Source organism: Eulemur rufifrons, chromosome 20 (assembly GCF_041146395.1).
Source record: "Eulemur rufifrons isolate Redbay chromosome 20, OSU_ERuf_1, whole genome shotgun sequence".
NCBI lineage: Eukaryota > Metazoa > Chordata > Mammalia > Primates > Lemuridae > Eulemur > Eulemur rufifrons.
The window spans coordinates 8,372,183-8,390,693 of NC_091002.1; the positions used below are offsets into that span (position 1 = coordinate 8,372,183).

General features: G+C 55.0%; 1 protein-coding gene across 2 annotated transcripts in view; it reads right to left on the reverse strand.

The window, feature by feature from the left end:
• Nucleotides 1-2,099, reverse strand: part of HTRA3 (HtrA serine peptidase 3) — a 31,321-nt gene extending 29,222 nt beyond the window's left edge. For both annotated transcript variants that reach the window (XM_069496001.1, XM_069496002.1), the window contains exon 1: nucleotides 1,715-2,099. In XM_069496001.1, the coding sequence (XP_069352102.1) occupies nucleotides 1,715-2,099 (385 nt within the window). The remainder of the gene's footprint in view (nucleotides 1-1,714) is intronic.
• Nucleotides 2,100-18,511: the final 16,412 nt, after the last annotated feature.

The following is an 18,511-nucleotide window of genomic DNA, read 5'->3' on the forward strand; positions in this document are numbered from 1 at the left end:
GCCCAGGCACTCTAGCCCGGGCAACAGAGGGAGACTTTGTCTCAAAAAAACAAAACAAACAAAATGCAGGTGTCACCGAAGTGACGGTGTTGAAAGATGGGCCCTGTGAAGTGATTGGGCCATTCGGGCTCCTCCCCCTTGCAGATGGGATTAAGGCCCCAATAGGACAGATGTCACACAGCATTTGGCCTTCTTTGGCGCTTGTCCTGCCACGTGAGGCCTGCGGGCGCCTTGATCTTGGACTTCCCAGACTCCAGAACTGTGAGAAATAAACTTCTGTCCTTCCTAAGTTACCCAGTCTCAGGTAATCTGTCGTAGCAGCACAAACGGACTGAGACTCTCCCATAACCCCCTGGCTGGCTCTCCCACATAATCATGCAGCATGGCATAGGATGCCCCCGCAGCCGCAGAGAGCCGGGGCAGGCCTGTGTGTTCTGCCAGAACAGAGGAGCTCGCTGAAAATCTCAGGGAAGCCTGGGTTTTATCACTGGAGAAAACTGCAGGTTTCCTCTGCTCCTCTGACGGACCAACCTATGAATCTCCACTATGGGGACAGTGTTCTGTTTCCCGCCCCTTTAGGCCACAAGACCCTAACTGTGGGAAGCTTTGACCTACGGTGTCAAGTCTGAGCCCACTGGCATGACGCTTATGGCCACTTATCGTCCGGTCCCTGCTGACCTGCCCAGCCTCGGGTGTCACTCCTGCCCCCACCCCCACCCAATCCCACCCCAGCTGCTCAGAGTGACCCGCTCTTCTCAACACAGCAAAGCCCGTATGCGTTTGCCCGTGATGTTCCCTCCTCCCAGAATGCCTTTCCCGATTGCTGCTGGAAAACTTGTCCTCACCTTCAAGAGGCAGCCTGGACGTCCCTCTGGAGGCATCCCAGGCACCCTGGGCACTTGGTGCTCCCCGTGGTGCTCCCAGGGCTCCGCGGAGCCTGTCTTGGTGGCTACTGCGTGTCCGCCCCGCTGTCTGTGCACGGGATATGAGGGGCCTGACTCATATCCAGGAACCTGGGGCCCCGCACTGGGCATAAGGCAGCAACTGTCGGACCGACCGCAGAGCCTGCCTTCCTGAGAGGGCCCCCAAACAAGGAAAGGAACAGCAAGGTTTCCTAGCATTTTCCTCCATGCACAGAGGCAGCCTGCATGGCAAGATGCAACCCAGAACCAACTGCAGGCCAGGGAGGCTGTTCTCGGGTCTCAAGGGACTGAGGCATTTTCTACCCCCAACAGACTCTCCCTGTGGCACCCTAAGTAGTCCAGGGACCCACACAGTCACTCTTCCCAAACAGTCCCCTGCAGACATGCATTTTAACCACAGAAAGAAAACACTAGTGTGGTCCAAGAGAGCATACCAGCTGGAGATTGAAGGCCAGGAAAGATTGCTTTTCACCCAATACCCTGACGGGGCAGGGATATGAGGCCCAGGGGAAACTGTTGCAACAGACACAGAAGCTGGAGAAATATAGATGAGGCCCTTCAGGGTGGTCAGGAGACCACTGGATTTCACCTTTGACTCTAATTCTGTGACCTTGTGGACAGCGGTTCACTTTTCTGGGCCTCAGTTTCTTCGCCTGGAAGACTAAGAGCTGCTTAGAGATATCTAAAGGGCTGTCCAGTTGTGCCCAGGGAGTGCGGACCTCAGCTTGGCCCTAACTCTGAGCCTCAGTTTCCCCAGGAGAAGGCTTCTGTCCTCCCCGCTGAGAGCTTACCCGATGGGCAGGCGCCCTTCTGCAGCTGGCGCACGGGCGTCCCGGCGAGCTGCAGCGCGCGGCGGCTGGCCGCCTGCAGAGCGCACACGTTGGCATAGGTGTGTCCGTCTGTGCCGCACACGGCGTGTGCCCAGCGACAGCGGCACACGCCGCGCGCGCACTCCAGGCTCTCCCCGCAGGGCGAGTCGAGGGGGCGGCCGCAGGGCTCGCCCTCGCTGGCGGCGCACACCAGACAGCAGTTGCAGAGGTCTGGCACATAGCCGCCGGGGCACCGGGGGCTCGGACACCGCGACACGTCGCAGCGCGCGGGGCACGGCGCCGCCGGGGGCTCCCGGGCCAGCGCCAGGGCGGCCAGCGCGGCCAGGAGCAGCGCCCGCGCCTGCATGGCGGTCGGGCCGGCGGCGGGCGGCAGCAAGGCGACCAGCCGGGAGCCGGCGGGGACACCGAGGCCGCGCGGGGCCGGGAGCCTACGGAGGCGGCTCAGGCGCGTGGGCGTCAGGACCTCAGGGGCATGCCTGGGGGATGGGGGACCCGGGCACGGGGAAGGCAGAGGCGCCTGCTCCCTCCTCTGGACATACGGTCTGCTGGCGCCCGGCCCAGCGCATTTAAAGGCGACTGGCGACCCGCCCTACTGGAAGAAAGCGGAGTCCCCTCCTCCTGCCCCGCCCCGGCCCCAACAGGCCCCCGCCCCACTGGCCTCGGGGCTCAGTCCTGCCTGGTCTGGGAAGCGGCGGCACAGACGGTGTTCCCCGCCCAGACCCCGGGGCGCATGCCTTAGGACCCCCAGTCCTCATAGAACCGATCAAGGCCAGCGTCTACTCCCGGCTCCCGCCTCCACCCCAGGGGAGTTGATAGTGCTTTCTGACTTCCTAGCGCTGTTGGAACCACCGCCTGGAGTTGGTGGCTGAGTGATGGTTCTGAGCCTTCGGTGCTTGGGCGCAGCCGCCTGTGGGAACAGGAGGTGTTTCCATTCTCACTAGTCCTCACAGTCTCTGAAGGACCCCCACAGACCCTGGGCCTGCCACCAGGGCTTGGAGTCTGGTGACAATGACATCAAGTGATGAGTCAGAGGAGAGAGCAGACCCTCCAGAACAGCACAGGGTCACACGGGGATGAGTCTCCTAAAGCACAGCCAGCGAAACTGTGAAGCAGTGAATCCTCACGTGCTAATCCACAGGCTGCTTTGTTAGGTGTTAAATAACAAGATTCCCGGAGGTTTCCCAGCACCTGCAGTGAGTGCAGAGAGCCGTGAGCAGCCCTTTGTGTTCCCTGGGGGTCAGAGCCACACGCCCCGCTGCGGCTGGGCTGCCTGCACCACTGAAGGAGTAAGTGCTGGACTCCAGCTGCAGTTGGTGTCGAAAACAAAGATTTTTTTTCATTCAAGTTCACAGACACCTAGGCTAGGAACTGGGGGGCCCCCTCTGGCCCAGAGGAGGGGGCAGCTGGGGTAAAGGGTCTGGAGGGTGGGGAGGGGAAGCAGGTCTGATCCGCAGGGCCGTGGTGTCCAGAGGGCCTGGGCACTGCCGAAGGGTCAAGCCGGGGAGTGGCCCTGTCAGACAGGTGTGTCTGGGGAGGTCAGAGGAGGCAGGAGGTGGGGACCTCAGGTGTGAGCACCCATGGGGCCCCGAGAGCACGTGGAGTTGAAGGGCCATGGGGGGTGGGAGATGGGGAGTGAAGGGAGCTGGGGCTTCCCCTGCTAAAGGCCCTTTGACAAAGGGCTACAGGACCTGCATTTTGCCTCTAAAAACTTTTTAAAGTGCATTTTGCTTTGAAGATGTGGAGAATTTCAGGCCATTTCTTGAAACGACCCAGAATGCCAGGGGTTGGGGACCTCGGGGCTGATCTGGACTGGGCCCCCCTCAGCCCTGACCAGGGCTCCTGGTTCACATCTCTGCAGGGTGGGCTCAGGCCTGAGGGGCAGGGGAGCTGTTCACATGTCCAAGACACCTGCCCCTGGAGTGTTCCTGGGTGGGGCAGGCTCCCTGGGGGGCCCGTGTCATCCTACAGACACCCAGCCCTGAAAGCCAGCACATTTCCATCTCTGGATTCTCTAGTGCACAGAAAATCAGAGATCCAGGAAGGGCCAGAGCTTTCATTTCTAAACCCTTCATGTACAGATAGGGAAACTGAGTCTCAGAGAGGATCGAGGACTGGTAGCTGCTGCAGACCAGTTTGCACAGCCCACTACAGTCTACGTGACAGTAACTGCTGATTCCGGGGCTGTGAGGCAGTTCAGGTGCACTGCACACATTACTCCACTCAATATTCACTACGGCCTTGAGAGGGGTGTTGTGACCCATACAATAAGGCTGGGGGAGTAGAAGGTCAGAGTGCACAGCAGGTTGGCCTCAGATCCAGGTCCACCTGCGGGTCACATCTGTGCTCCTGTCTCAAGACCACGCTACCCCCAACAGCCACCTGATTTGATTTGTGCAACCCCTTTGCAAAGGGGATTTAGTCTCCTTGTACAGAAGGGAAACTGAGGCCCAGTGTGAAAGGATACGTATGCAGTTTCCCTTCTCTACTCCACAGCCGGGATGCAGTCCCCTGGGGTGGCCTTGGTCTTTCCCTGGAAGGGGTAGGCCGGGCTTACTGCAGCACAGTGACCATGGCTGGTGCAGGCCCAGCACCCATCTCAGGAGAGAAGCTTTGCAGATGGCAGGGCCAGCGGCGCCCTCTGCCGTCCCCGCCCCGTACTGCCTCATGCCTAGCAGACGGGACACCTCAGGGGCCCCCTTCCCAGCCTGGCGGAGCTGCTGCTCCACCCTCCCAAATCTCTCCCTAGTCTCTCCTGGAGCCTCGGTCCCTGCAGGCCAGCGGCGCTCGAAGGCCTGGGGGCCCCTGGGCAGTGCTCTAGGAAGGTGGGAGCCCTCTGACTCTCTGGACTTCCAGGGACACAAGGTGCACAACCCCCTGCGGTCGGTCCAGGGTGCAGGCACTGGGCCAGCCCGCTCTCTCGTGCTATCTCAGCCCACTCTCCAACAACGCTGGGAGGCGCCCTTAATTCACATAAAGTCACCCTTCATTTATTTACATTACCCCAGCCCCAATGCTGAAAGTTCTCCACAAACAAGAATAAGACAGACTGTTACCTATGCTGAATGGAATGGAACCAACTCCCTCCAGCGGGGCCTCCTGCCAGGGCCCCCTCGTGTCCTGGACCCCAAGGCCCCATCCATCCCTCTGCCTCTGCCCAGGGCCAGACAGGGGTGCCAGCCCTGGGCCTCCAGGCGAGCTCTCAGGCTTCAGGCAGGCCTTGCCCTTCGCCCTGGCCCTGGCCTGAGCCGGGCTTCTCATCAGATGAGGTCAGAGCTCACATCACTCAGGGACCTTGCAGACCCTCGAGGGCCGGACCTCAGCCTGCATTAAGACTCATCAGCCCCTGACAGTGGGTGACTCAGAGGGTGGGCCCTGCTCAGACTAGGGTGGGGGGCTGTGACGTGGGACAAACTTTCTGCAGCCCCCTCCCCTGACACTCCCAACACTAGGGCCAGCTCTGCCCCTCCTCGGGGTGTTTCCGTCAGCTCTGGGAACAACCCCGCTAGGGGGATGGTATTAGACCCATTGCATGGACATGGGAAACTGAGCCAGGAGAGCTTACATGACTTGCTAAGGCCCCTAAGTCATTAGGTGATGGACCCAGGATTAGAAAACAGTTGGGTCTGACCCCAAAGTGTATGTTCTTTCCCCAGTACCACGCTGCTGTTCCAACCCATTTTATGGAAGGAAAAACTGAGGCCCAAGAAAGGGAAGCAGGTTGCTGAGACAACCTGGCTAATTGCCACGTTGAGGGAGCCTCCACTGTGCATTATGGACCTGTCCCATACAACCACCTCTGGAGAAGGTATTCATCATTTAACAGATGAAGAAAGCAAGGCACAGAGAGGTTCAATCACATGGCCAAGGCCACACAGCGAGTGAGCTGCAGAATCGGATCGGAACCCAGGCAGGAGGATTCATGCAAAAGCTGGTTTGGAACCAGCTGAGGTTCCCATGAGGAGAGCTGAGAGCAGACGGAGGCCCTGGGATCAGCCCTGGCTGATGAAACGAGGGACCAAGCTGCCGGCCGAGCAGGGCTCCCTCTTTGTCCCTTCTTACAAGACAGTGCTCCTCGGCTTTCACTATCTTCAGCCCAAACTCCTCTTGGGAATCACCCTGACCCCACCCAGCTGCCACGGGAGGAGTCGGATTGAACCTCCTCCTGGACCAGAGCGAGCTCTCCCCTGCTGGGAGGGGACTTCCTGTCCAGCAAGGCGGCCACCCAGGACGGCCAGTCCCTCCTACGTGGAGGATGGTGCCGCTGTCCTGCATGCCACACGGCCTCCATCCACTCTCTGAGGAGCTGCTGGCCCGGCAGCATCTGAGGCCCTTCATGCTCCTGGCAGGAGCTGGGGGTGGGTTGGTGGCCTGAACGGTTGCTCTGGCCACCCCGGCTGTCAGGAAGAGGAAAGCTTATCAGGGTCTGGGCTGGAGTCTGGAGCCTTCACCCTCACCCCAGGCCACACTGCTCTTCAGGGTGGGGCAGGGCCCCCGAGCTGTGTTCACAGGGTCTCAGGGGCCTGGGGGGCTGCAGATGGGCCAGGAAGGTGGTGCTTCGACACTGACGGGCGGGGAGGCTGCCTGGTGACCCTCTGGGCTCCCCTTAAAGTTTTAATGCTGCTCGCGGGGAACACGCCACCCCCTCCACAGTGCAAATGCCGAGCCTCCAAGCAATGTCCAGTGCAGCTTAATCTTGTGAGCACTCCCATGTCACAGGGAAGAATGCTGAGGTTCAGAGAGGTGAAGCAACTGTCCCGAGGTCCCACAGGCAGAGGCAGCAGACCTGGACCCAGCCTCCAGACCCCTGGGTTTGCAGGGTAAGCAAAGCAAGGTGCCCAGCTGGAGGCTGGGGTCACATGGTCACAACGATGAGGTGCTCAGGGCTGGAGGGGACTACAGAGGGCATTTCACTCCATGCCCCATGGGAGGCTGGAGGCCCCATGGACATCCTCCCAATGGGCTTGCACACCTGCAGTGATGGGAGCCCCCTCCCTTGTTTCTCCTGCCACACTGGGCCACCTCTATCTCTTAGCCTGGGCCCAGGGCAGGTCCTTCTGGTGCCCCCCAATGGCCACATCAAGTCCCAGAGGAAGATCCTGGGGCCTTCCTAGAATAACTCTCCACTTTCCCAGCCCATAGGAGCCTGGTTCAGGAAATTCTTGGCCGTGAAGCTCAGGTGGGACTGAAGCCAGCTCTATTCAAGGGTGGACTCTGGCTGACCTGTCAGCATACCCTGCCCTCCTTCCACAGGGATGGCTCCTTTAAGGAACGAGAGCCAGTTCCACCTAAGGAGACATTTGTTGGCACTGTCTAGAGAGATTTTTCCTTCTCCTGCCCAGACAGACTCTTTCTTTCCCTCAGCATGAGAACCAGGAACAGCTGAGACCGGAAGTCATCTGATGACCTTGAGGGGAGAGTTTGCCTGGGTGTGGAGCCACCTGAAGAGTGGAACTGAAAAGAGAAAGCAGCCGGGTCTTGAGCCTGGATCATGCTGTGCCTGAAGCTGTTATTCCTTGATTGACCCTGTAAATCCCCTATAATGTCGAAGTCAGCTTGAGTTGGATTTCCTGTGGCTACCTGAAATTTAGACTGCGTACAGGGGGACTGTGCCCAGCCAAACCCCGACAATAAACATAGATTCATGAGGAAGACTCGGCCGGGAGTTTTGAGGGGCACCTGCTGTTTGTAGAGTGCCTGCTACGCCCTGGGAACTGTCACTTTATACCTACGTGAGTGTCCCCATTTTACAGGTGAGGTCACCGAGACTATGAAGAGTGAAGTGACTCGCCGAAGGCCACACACCTGCTGATGGCAGAGTGAGGGTTTGAACTCGGGTCTGTCTGTGCAGCTCCCTCTGCCCAGGCAGCCCTTCCCTGGGCACTGCACGTGCCCTGCAGCCCAGAGCCTTGCCACCCCGGACAGCCAGAACTGGGGAGGTCACAGGGCACCCTGGGGCCTGGTATGGCTTTGAGGGGGAGCTCCCCCAGGTCCCACCCTACTGGGGAGCCCACTCTGCCCTGCCAGCCTGGCCAGCCCCTTGGCACTCTCTGGGCAGCATGTGTCAGGAAGCCTCTGGGGGGCACTGGGTGTCCCTGCAGAGGCCCCGCCATGGCTAAGGCCGTGCTTTGGGAGGGAACACGTGGTTTGACGGGCTCTGCTGCACACCAGGCCCTGAGCTGGGAGTCCCAGTTCTGCCAGCTTCACAGTGCAGCTGGCTCCAAATGCCGAGGGGTCAGCCTCAGCCACGTCCAGCTATGTGATCTTGTCGGTGCCCATTCACCACTGGGACCCTCAGTTTCCTCCTCCTCAAAATTGGCCCATGCAGCCCCTGCCCTGCCGTGCACCATGTCTCTCTCTCAACTGCCGCCAGGCAACTGCTGACCAGGTGGTGAGCCAGGGCCCACCCACCACCTCTCAGCCCCAAATGCCACACCCCAGGACCCTCAGGGTGAAATGCCCTCAGCTCACATCCCCCTGGACTGTGGCCTCCTTCTTAAACACACAGCCCTGCACCCTCTGTCATCCACTCCCCTGCTCCAGCCCTCCCCGCCCTCCCAAGCCCTGGGAGCAGCCCCACCCTCACCTTACTGACCCCCAGAGGAAGCTGTTCGCAGGTCCCCACCGCAGGGACTTCCTCCTCCCTGGGCTCCCAGGCCCAGCTCCAGCTTGCCAGGAGCTGCCCCAACCCCAAATCCCCGTTTCCAACACAATCCCCCTCCTGAGTTTTAAAAATACAACAGTTCTTTTGAGACAAAATTCATATACCATATAATTCATCCTTTTATATGTATCATTCAGTAGTTTTTAGTACACCCACAGATAAATGCAACCATCACTACAATTAGCTTTAAAACATTTCCATCACTCCAGAAAGAAATTCCACAGCCATTATCAGCTCCATGTCTACCCCCATTCCCCTCCCCCAGCCCTAGCGGCCACTAATCTACTTTCTTCTGTCTCTGTGGATTTGCCTGTTCCAAACTTTGCATATAAATGGAATCTTACATGTGGTCATTGTGTGTCCGGCTTCTTTCACGTAGCGTTATGTCTTCGAGTTTCATCCACGCAGTAGCAGGTGTCAGCGCTTCACTCCTTTTTGTGGCTAAATGACATTGCATTGGTCCAAAACAGATAGAGCGTGTTTTGTTCATCCATTCATCCATTAATGAACTTTGGGGCTGTGTCCACTTTTTGGCTGTTATGAATAACGTTGCTACTCATAATACAAGTTTTCATGTGAACATTATGTTTTCAACTCTCTTGAGCACACACCTAGGAGTGGAACTGCTGCGTCATGTGGTCACTCAGTGTTTAACCATTTGAGGAGCTGCCAAGCTATTTTCCAAAATGGCTGAACCATTTTGCAACACATGAGGGTCTGATTTGTCTACACTCGGGCTATCTCTTGGTGGTTTACATTAAAATAAACTATTATTCTAGCCATCCTTGCTGATATGAGGTGGTGTCTCGTGGTTTTGATTTGCATTTCCCTAATGGCTAGTGAAGGTGAGCGTCCTTCCCCTGTTGACGTCTGTCTAGGAGAGATGTCTATTCGGATCCGTTGCCTGTTTAAATTGGGTTACTTGTCTTTTTGTTATTGGGCTGTAAGAGTTCTTTATATATTCTGGATCAAGGCCCCTAAACAAATTGATACGGTTTGGCTGTCTGTCCCCACCAAATCTCATGTTGAAATTTGATCCCCAGGGTTGAAAGTGGGGCCTGGTGGGAGGTGTTTGGGTCCCAAGGGTGGAGCCCCAGAAGTGGCTTGGTGCCCTCCCCTCCATGAGTGAGTTCTTGCTCTATCAGTTCACACAAGAGCTGGTTGTTTAAAGGAGCCTGGCATCCCCCGCCTCCCTATCTTGCTCCCTCTCTCCCCCCTCCACTTCTGCCTGGACTGGGAGCTCCCTGTCGCCCTCACCAGCAGCAGATGCTGGTGCGATACTTCGTGTACAGCCTGCAGAACTGTGGGCCAAATAAACCTCTTTTGTTTATAAATTATCCAGTTTCAGGCATGTTCCTTATAGCAACACAAATAGACTAAGACACAAACATATGAATTGCAACATTTTCTCCCATTCTACTGGTATCCTCAGAAGCACAAAAGCTCAATTTTGATGGAATACAGTTTATCTAGTTTTTCTTTTGTTGTTTGCACTTTTGATGTCATATCTAAGAAGGCTTTGCCCAACCCAAAGTCACAAAGATTTAATCCTACGTTTTCTTCTGTGAGATTTATAGATTTAGCTCATACTTTTAGGGCTAAGGGCCATTCTGAGTTAATATCTGTGCATGGTGTAAGGCTGGGGAACTTCCCAGAGTCTCAGGAAACTGGAACTTCATTTATTTGCATGCGGAACTCCGGTGGTCCCAGCACTGCTTGGTGAAAAGACAGCTCTTTCCACTTTGAATGGTCTCGGAGCCCCCTGTTACTGTATTTTGTCCATCCACTGTCCTGCTCCCTGTCCCTCTGCAACGATTCTGGTCCTTTCACTTCCTGGAGATGCCAGGCCTGGCCCTCCACTTTGTCCAGCCGTCCGTCCTCAGCGGCTTCTCTCCCTCCCCGGGCAGCTCATCCTCCCTTCTTCAAGTAGTTCTTGCAAATCTGTCTTCTCTTCCTCCTCCTCCTCCAGCTCTTTCTTCTCTCTCCCTCTTCCCATCCTGATCATCTAGTAAACACCTGGAGAACCTGCACAGCAACTTCGTCTTCTCTCACCCCGGGGACTGGACATTGCAAGAGTCTTGCTGGCATCGCTTGACCTTGACGGCCACCGGCCTCGCAGGCAGCCCTGCCTATCTCTGGTGTGCCCCCTTCTGTTCCGCAGTGGCCTAGAATCTTCTCCTGAACTGCTTGCTCGCTCAGCTGGGGACCTGGCCTCGCTCTTTACTTAGAAAACTGGAGCCTTTGGTGCCTCTTGGCCAGCCCTGCACGTCTCGCTCTTCCCTCCCGGAGCCTCCTCAGGGGCTCGTGCCAAAGGGACCCTGTTTCGCCCTCCAGCCTGCTCTGCCAGGCCCCGCTCCGGCCCAAACCCCCGCTGGGCGCTGTGGACGGGCCCTGCTGGCTGCGTGGTCTGCGCTGGCACAGAGGTGGTCCCCGATCTGCCCCCTCCCCCCGCACGGGTGGGGCTCCCGGCCCCTCTCGCAGTGTTTCCCTCCGAGGTGCACCTCCTTCCACCCGTCCTGAGCTGTTTATTCTGAGGCATAATAATTACAGTTACAGAAAAGTTGTGAAAATGCCAAAGAATGCCACCTTCTGCGCAGTTCCCAAATGTGCACCTTCTATTACATCTGCTGTGTCCTTCTCTGTCTCCCTCTGTCTCTGTCTCTCTCCCCTCCTTCTCCCTGCATCTCCCTGTGTCTCTTGTCTCTCTCCCCACTTGCCTCTCTCTCTCTGTCTCTTTTTTTTTTTTTTGAGACAGAGTCTCACTCTGTTGCCCAGGCTAGAGTGAGTGCCGTGGCGTCAGCCTAGCTCACAGCAACCTCAAACTCCTGGGCTCAAGCGATCCTCCTGTCTCAGCCTCCCGAGTAGCTGGGACTACAGGCATGCACCACCATGCCCGGCTAATTTTTTCTATATATATATTTTAGCTGTCCATATAATTTCTTTCTATTTTTAGTAGAGATGGGGTCTCGCTCTTGCTCAGGCTGGTCTCGAACTCCTGAGCTCAAACGATCCGCCCACCTCGGCCTCCCAGAGTGCTAGGATTACAGGCGTGAGCCACCGCGCCCGGCCTCTCTGTCTCTTTGTGCCCCTGTCTCTCTCTGTCTCTCTCACGCACACACGCACACAGACACGTATACTTTTTCCTGAGCTGTTTCAGGGTGAGTTGCAGACACCGTGCCCTCCATTCTTGAACCCTGTAGTGCGTGTGCCCCTCCTGGGAATGGGGTGACAGGGCCACGCTAAGAGGGAGAGGGCCTCGAATCACTTGCCGGTAACTCTTCATGTCCCGGTGGGCCCACGAGCAGGCAGTGAGGGGGGGGGGCTGGAGAGGGCACCCAGGCCGAGGATGTGGGCCCTGGCAAGGGTTTGGATTTGATGCCACACGTGGCATGGCCCCGAGCGCTGGGGCGTCAGCCACCCTGTAGGTGGACGGGTGAGGGTGGAGGGTGGTGGTGGAGGGCGGTGGTGGAGGGGGGTGGGGGTAGCAGTGGGGGCTGAGAGATGGCGGTGGCATCCACCAGGGCTACGTCCCCAGCTGGCATTTCTGTGGCACCGGGAGGTGCAGAGGATGCCCCTTTCACCTTAAATACCCAGTGGGATGTGTTAAATTCCCCAGCGTGGATGTGTCCCATGACAAGCCCGTCAAGCCGTGGCACCCAGAGGCTGCGGAGGAAGCACTGGTCACCCAGGTGGCAGGGCTGTGCACCCCTCCACCCACGGTAAGGGCCCCCATAATCTTCCCGTAAGGCAGGCAGGAAGCTCAGTCACTGAGGCTTGTCTGCCTGTGGCTTCCCTGCCTGAGGGGCCCCTGCCGCACTGAGCCTGTTGGAGTCTGGGTCACCAGAGGTCATGGAGTTCTTGCAGACTAAGCACTTCTGGTCCCTGGCTTCACCCCCAGGCATCCCCCTCCCTAGCACCCTTCCCACAGTCAGGGGCTGAGGTCTGTGGCCAGCCTGGCCCAGTCCATGTTCCTTGGGTGGGAGCTAAGGCCCCTCCTTTGTCTCCTGTGGCTCCCAGCCCCCAGTTCGCTCCTGCCCAGCCTCGCCAGGATGCCCTTTCCACTTGTGTTTGCCTGGAAAATTCTTCCCCACCTTTCCATGGGGATCGTCTCCCCCAGGCTGAGTCAGGCATCACCTCTGCACTCACTCTGCCCCTGGGCTGCTCCTGAGCAGCCCGCGTGGCCTGTGGCACCTGCATTTTCCCAGCCACTGCAGCCCGGACTAAAGCACAGCCCCAGTGTCCGTAACCCCAACTCCATGTTTGCTCTGAGCTCTGCCGCTGAGAGTGTTGGGCCCCAAGGCAGGTGTGCTTGCAACAGGGACACAGAAATGGTCCCATGGGATGGGAAGATGAGCTGCAACCTGGCCACCTGGGCTCTACATCCCACTGGACACGTGGGCAAATGGGGACTTTCTCTTCTCTGGGGCAAAGGCTCCTGATTCCCAGGGAGGAGCTGGGTGGCTGCTGCACCACAGGGCAATGAGGGCTTCGTCCGGGAGCTGGGGACTTCCTGGGGTGCCTCTTGGTACTTACATGTCCTGTAATAAAAGTTACTGAAAACATACGACAGAAAAGGTAGGACCACCGAAGACTGAGAGCCTTTGGGGACGGTGTGGGGCTGTGTTCCCTGAGCAGCACCTCCCGCCACGGCATGTGGAGGAATGTTCCACAGAATCCACTGGACAGATGCCATCCATGTACACGGCCCTCTTCGGCTCTTCCTGTGCCCCTCACGCCACAGTCGGGGTCGGGGGTCACTCGTCATGCACCTGCCTCGTGTCCGGGCCAGAAGTAGCCGCGGGTGGGTTGCAGGCACCGCAAGCGAGAGGCCGTGTGGACACTGTGAGTGTGTCTCGGTGCAAGCTCCCCACCCACCACCTCTGGGGCCCCTCTGCCCCGGGCTGGGCACCTGTCAGAGGGCGTGGGGAGAGCCGGCAGGGAGGCAGGGAGTTGCTCCAGCAACTGAGAGCAATGCTGCTCCCGACCAGGAATTTATCCGGGAGACGGTACTCAAGGCTGCGCACAAATGCTCAGCCGCAGGGTGCGTCCCGCGCGCTGCTCATGGCACTGAGGGACTGACACAGCTCAAGTGCCTGGTGGGGGGTGTGTGAGGAAGCTGTGTCCTGAGTGTCCCATGGTGCTGCACGGGCGGTGTGAAGGCTCACTCCCAGTCACCGCGTGAGACTGTGCCACAGTGCACGTTGCGAGTCACGGTATGTCATCGAGTGAAGACAGTAAGTGACAAACCCAGAGGGGTCACACGATGCCAGTTTTATAAAAATTAAAAAGGATACATGCTATATGTCCTTCAAACTAAATCTGGAAAAAAATTCTCCAAAATGTGCACAGTGGTGGTGGGATTCTGGGTGGGTTCTCTTACTGATTGCTTTTTCTACATCAACACGTACTGAGGGTATAAGTTCTAATAGTTATTTTATGTTGTTATTATATATTTATCATTTTATAGTAACTATTTATTATTATATATCATTATTTATTATATATCATTTTTTTCAGAGACAGAGTCTCACTCTATTGCCCAGGCTGGAGTTCAGTGGCATCATCATAGCTCACTGCAGCCTCCAAATCCTGGGCTCAAGCAATTCTCCTGCCTCAGCCTCCCAAGTAGCTGGGACTACAGGCACACACCACCATGCTTGGCTAATTTTTAAAAATTTTTTTGAATGGGTGGGGTCTCAATATGTTGCCCACGCTGGTCTAAAACTCCTGGCCTCAAGTGACCCTCCCACCTCAGCCTCCCAAAGTGCTGACATAACAGGCAGGAGCCACTGCACCTAGCCTATATATTTTACATATAAAATAATTATGACATTAGATTACTAGAGTAATTTTTGTGAAACCATGGATAAGTAAAAAATTCGTGTTATTTTTGACTGTGAATTCCATATTCAAACCAATGTAGCACAGACAGCTCGAAATATCAACCAAGTGTTTGGGAAGGATGTGGCTAATGAATGCAAAGGTGGTCAATAGTTTGAGAAGTTCCATTCTGGTGATTTTTCATCTTGAAAATGAGCCACTTGGGAGACCTGAGACCAAGGTGGGTAATGATGAGCTGAAAGCTGTAGTGGAAGCGAATCCATCTCAGCCTACACATGAATTAGCGGCAAGGTTTGACGTTACTATTCCAACAATGTTGGACCATTTGAAAGAAATCTGCAAGGTAAATAAGCTGGATAGACGGGTACCGCACGAATTAAATGGACATGAGAAGAGAAGTCGTCACCAAGCTCACCTTTCTTTGCTGTCACGACATAAAGGTGAATCATTTCTACACCGTATTGTCAGGCAAATGGATTCTTGTTGACAATTGCAAGAGTTCAGCACAATGGTTGGATAAAGACGAAGTGCTGAAACACAGGCCAAAACTGAATAGTCATCAAAACAAAACAAAACAAAACAAAAACTAATGGTGTCTCTTTGGTGGACCAGCACTGGTATTGTCCACTACAGCTTTGTGAAACCTGGTCAGTAAATGACAGTGGATGTCTACTGCAACCAATTGGATGAAATGATGAGGACGCGATTAAGCAGCCGAGATTGGTCAATAGAGACCCTCTCGCAAGACAATGCTTGACCACATGTTGCACAAACAACACTGCTCAAACTACAGAGGCTGGACTTGGAAACTCTCTGTCATCCACCGTATTCGCCAGACCTTGCACCAACTGACTACCAGTGCTTCCAGTCTTTGGACCACTTCTTGCAAGGAAAAATATTCCATTCTCAACAAGCTGTGGAAAATGCCTTTTGGGATTTCATCACCAGCTGCTCTCCGGGCTTCCTCGCTGCCGGCATAAACCAGCTACTGTTAAGATGGCAAAACTGTGTGGATAGTTCAGGCGCATCCTTTGGTTAATTTTACTGCTTCTTGTTTGAGATACAATAAACTATGCTTTTGATTCGAAATCGGACATTTCAGATTTAGTGACCTAATAGTTATGTTAAAGCTATGTATGTGTGGTGTGTTCATGAGTGTGTATATCATGTGTATATGTGTGTATGTGCAGCATGTGTTTGCGTGTGGCATGTATGTGTGTTTATGTGGTATGCAAGTGTATATTGCTTTGTCTCAGTGTTTGCAAGCATGTATTATGTGTGCATGGGCAAGCATATGGATGCCTGCATGTGCAGTGTGTGCATGTGTGGTGTGTGTGTGTCCACATGTGTAGGCATATCATGTGGGTGGGTATGTATGTGCATGCCTGTGTGGTGTATGTGCACATGCACACATGGTGTGGGTATGCATGCATGTGTGTGTTCATTGTGTGGGTACGTGTGTGTGTGTATTGCACACATCTCTGTGTTGTGTGTGTGTCCATGTGGTACATGTGTATTGTTTTGGGTGTGTGCATGCATGTGTGAGTATGTGTGTGCATACCTGTGTGGTATGTGCATGCATGCATATGTGTGTGTGTGTGTGTGTGTGTGGTGTGTTGCTCTGTCTGGGAGTGTGCTAGCATCTCCACGTCCATCACTGTCTCAACTGGGCAGACAGTCCTGGTCTTCGAGGCATTTCCAGGGCCTGGGTGAGAGTTTGTCCCAGACTTGCTGGCCTGGTTTCTTCTGGAGGGAAAGGGGACGGAGAGGTGGGCTGCCTTTAGCTGTGCCCTGGTGGTGGCCTGGGATGCTGAGAGCTGAGAGCTAATTTACAGTTCCGGGAAGGCCGGGCTGCCGATGAGCCAGGGGCAAGAAAACTTGCTTTTCCGTTTATCACCCCAGCTCAGAGGAGCAGAGCATGGAAGGGCCTCAGAGAGCATCCACTTCTACTGTGCAGATGAGGAAGCGGGGGCCCAGAGAGGGCGTGAAACTTGCCTCGTCACAGAGAGAGCAAGTGACACTGTGGGACAGGGCTCAGGTCGCCCCACTCTGCCCTGGGACCAACCCCTGGAGCCTTCGGTCATCACCCCAGGGGTCCCCCCCTTGGGGCTGTACACTGGAACACATGAAACATGAGCTCTGCCCTTGGGGAGATGGGATCCAGGGACATTTATTGAGCACCACTGCATATTTCCAGGACAGACGAAGGGACACATTTTCCAGCATAGCTCAGCCAACATCTGTTGCACACAGTTCCTGGACACAAGCCCAAGTCACAGCCCTGCCACTCACCAGCCATGAGCCTGGAACAGAAGGTCCAACTGTCTGAGCTGCTGTCCCTTCAACTGTAAAGTGAGATATGACACTCACCTCACCCTGGGTCCACACAGTGCTGCCCAGACAGTGCTCAATAAACGGTCTCAGCCTCCCATCTGCAGCTCCCCTAGGTCCTGCATCACCCACCCCTCTCCCTGTAGTCCTGGCCACCTGCCCCCAGCCCTGTCCCTGCACAGTTGGGAAATGCCTGAGCCGTGAATGTCACCCAGCTCGCTGACACGGCTTCTCTTTGGGCAGCGTCCAGCCCTCTGCGCTGGGAGGGTTGGTGGGGAGAGGGATGTAGAGGAGGGGGGAAAAGGAGGGATGTCCTGACACCTGGAGGGGACCTGGCCCCCTCCCTCATCCGGCAGCACAGGGAAGTCTTTGTGTGGTGGGTCCAGGAATCCAGGCATCCCCCTGTCATTGTCAACTGTCTCCCCCTTTCTGTTTCTGGTCCTCTCTCAAGTTGGGAAAAATTAGTACTACTTTTTTGCAACTTGCTTATTATGAGTAGCATTATTACTGATTGCCTCTCATAATAAAAACTATGCTTTCTCATTATGGATAATTTAGAAAGTAGCAAAGGGTATGCAGAAATCTATTTAAAAAGTCACCCCCTGTAGAAAGTTGAATGGTGGCCCCAGAGACATATGTCCATATCCAAGCCCCCAGCCACGCGATGTGCCCTTATTTGGAAAAAGGGTCTTTGCAGATGTAATGAAGTTGAGATCATTCTGGGTTATCCACAGGGACCCTAAATCTAATGACAGGTGTGTCCTTATGAGAGACACGCAGAGGAGAAGCAGGAGAAGGAGGAGATGGCTGAGAAGATGGAGGCAGAGGCTGGAGTAACGTGGCCACAAGTCAGGGGAATCCTGGAGCCAGGGGGACTAGAAGAGGCAGGAAGGAGCTCCCCGCCAAGAGCCTTTGGAGGGAGCACAGCCCTGCCCACACCCTGATTTTGAACTGGCCTCTGGATGAACTGTGAGAGAATCCATTTTCGTTATTGCTAACCCACCCAGTTTGTGAGTATGTGTTACAGCAGCCACGGGAAGCTAACGCTGACACCCTGACCCTCATCTCAGTGGTCAAGGTGAGTCCTTGTCACTCACGCCAGGTTACTCTCCTGTGGTCTTCAGTCTCGGTGTGTATGTATGAAAGTGCGGGTGTTTGTGTGTGAGTGTGTATGTGCAGGAGTGTGTGTGAGTGTGTGTTATAGTTAAGATCACACCAACAGGCCTGGCAGTATCTTCATTTTTTTTTTTTTTTTTTTGAGACAGAGTCTCACTCTGTTGCCCGGGCTAGAGTGAGTGCCGTGGCGTCAGCCTAGCTCACAGCAACCTCAAACTCCTGGGCTTAAGCGATCCTACTGCCTCAGCCTCCCGAGTGGCTGGGACTACAGACATGTGCCACCATGCCCGGCTAATTTTTTGTATATATATATTTTAGTTGTCCATATAATTTCTTTCTATTTTTAGTAGAGACGGGGTCTCACTCTTGCTCAGGCTGGTCTCGAACTCCTGACCTCGAGCAATCCACCCGCCTCGGCCTCCCAGAGTGCTAGGATTACAGGCGTGAGCCACCGCGCCTGGCCAGTATCTTCATTTTTAAAAACATGATTTCATGAGAGTTTTCTAATTCCATCAAATAATTTTTGCAGAATTTAATATCTTTCTGATTGCAAAATATATGTTTATTTCATAACATTTGGACGATACAGACATACACACAAGGAATAAAAATTGTATTTCATCATGCCAACTAAAAATAATGATCACTTTTGTGGTTTTCTTCTAGATTTGTGCATTGCTCAAAATCCTCTCAGGAAATGTAAAATTGTACAGCCACTACGGAAAATGGTTTGGTGGTTTCTTATAAAAACTGAATCTATACATGCCACCCAGGTATTGACTCCTGGGCAATCTTCCCAGAAAAAGGAA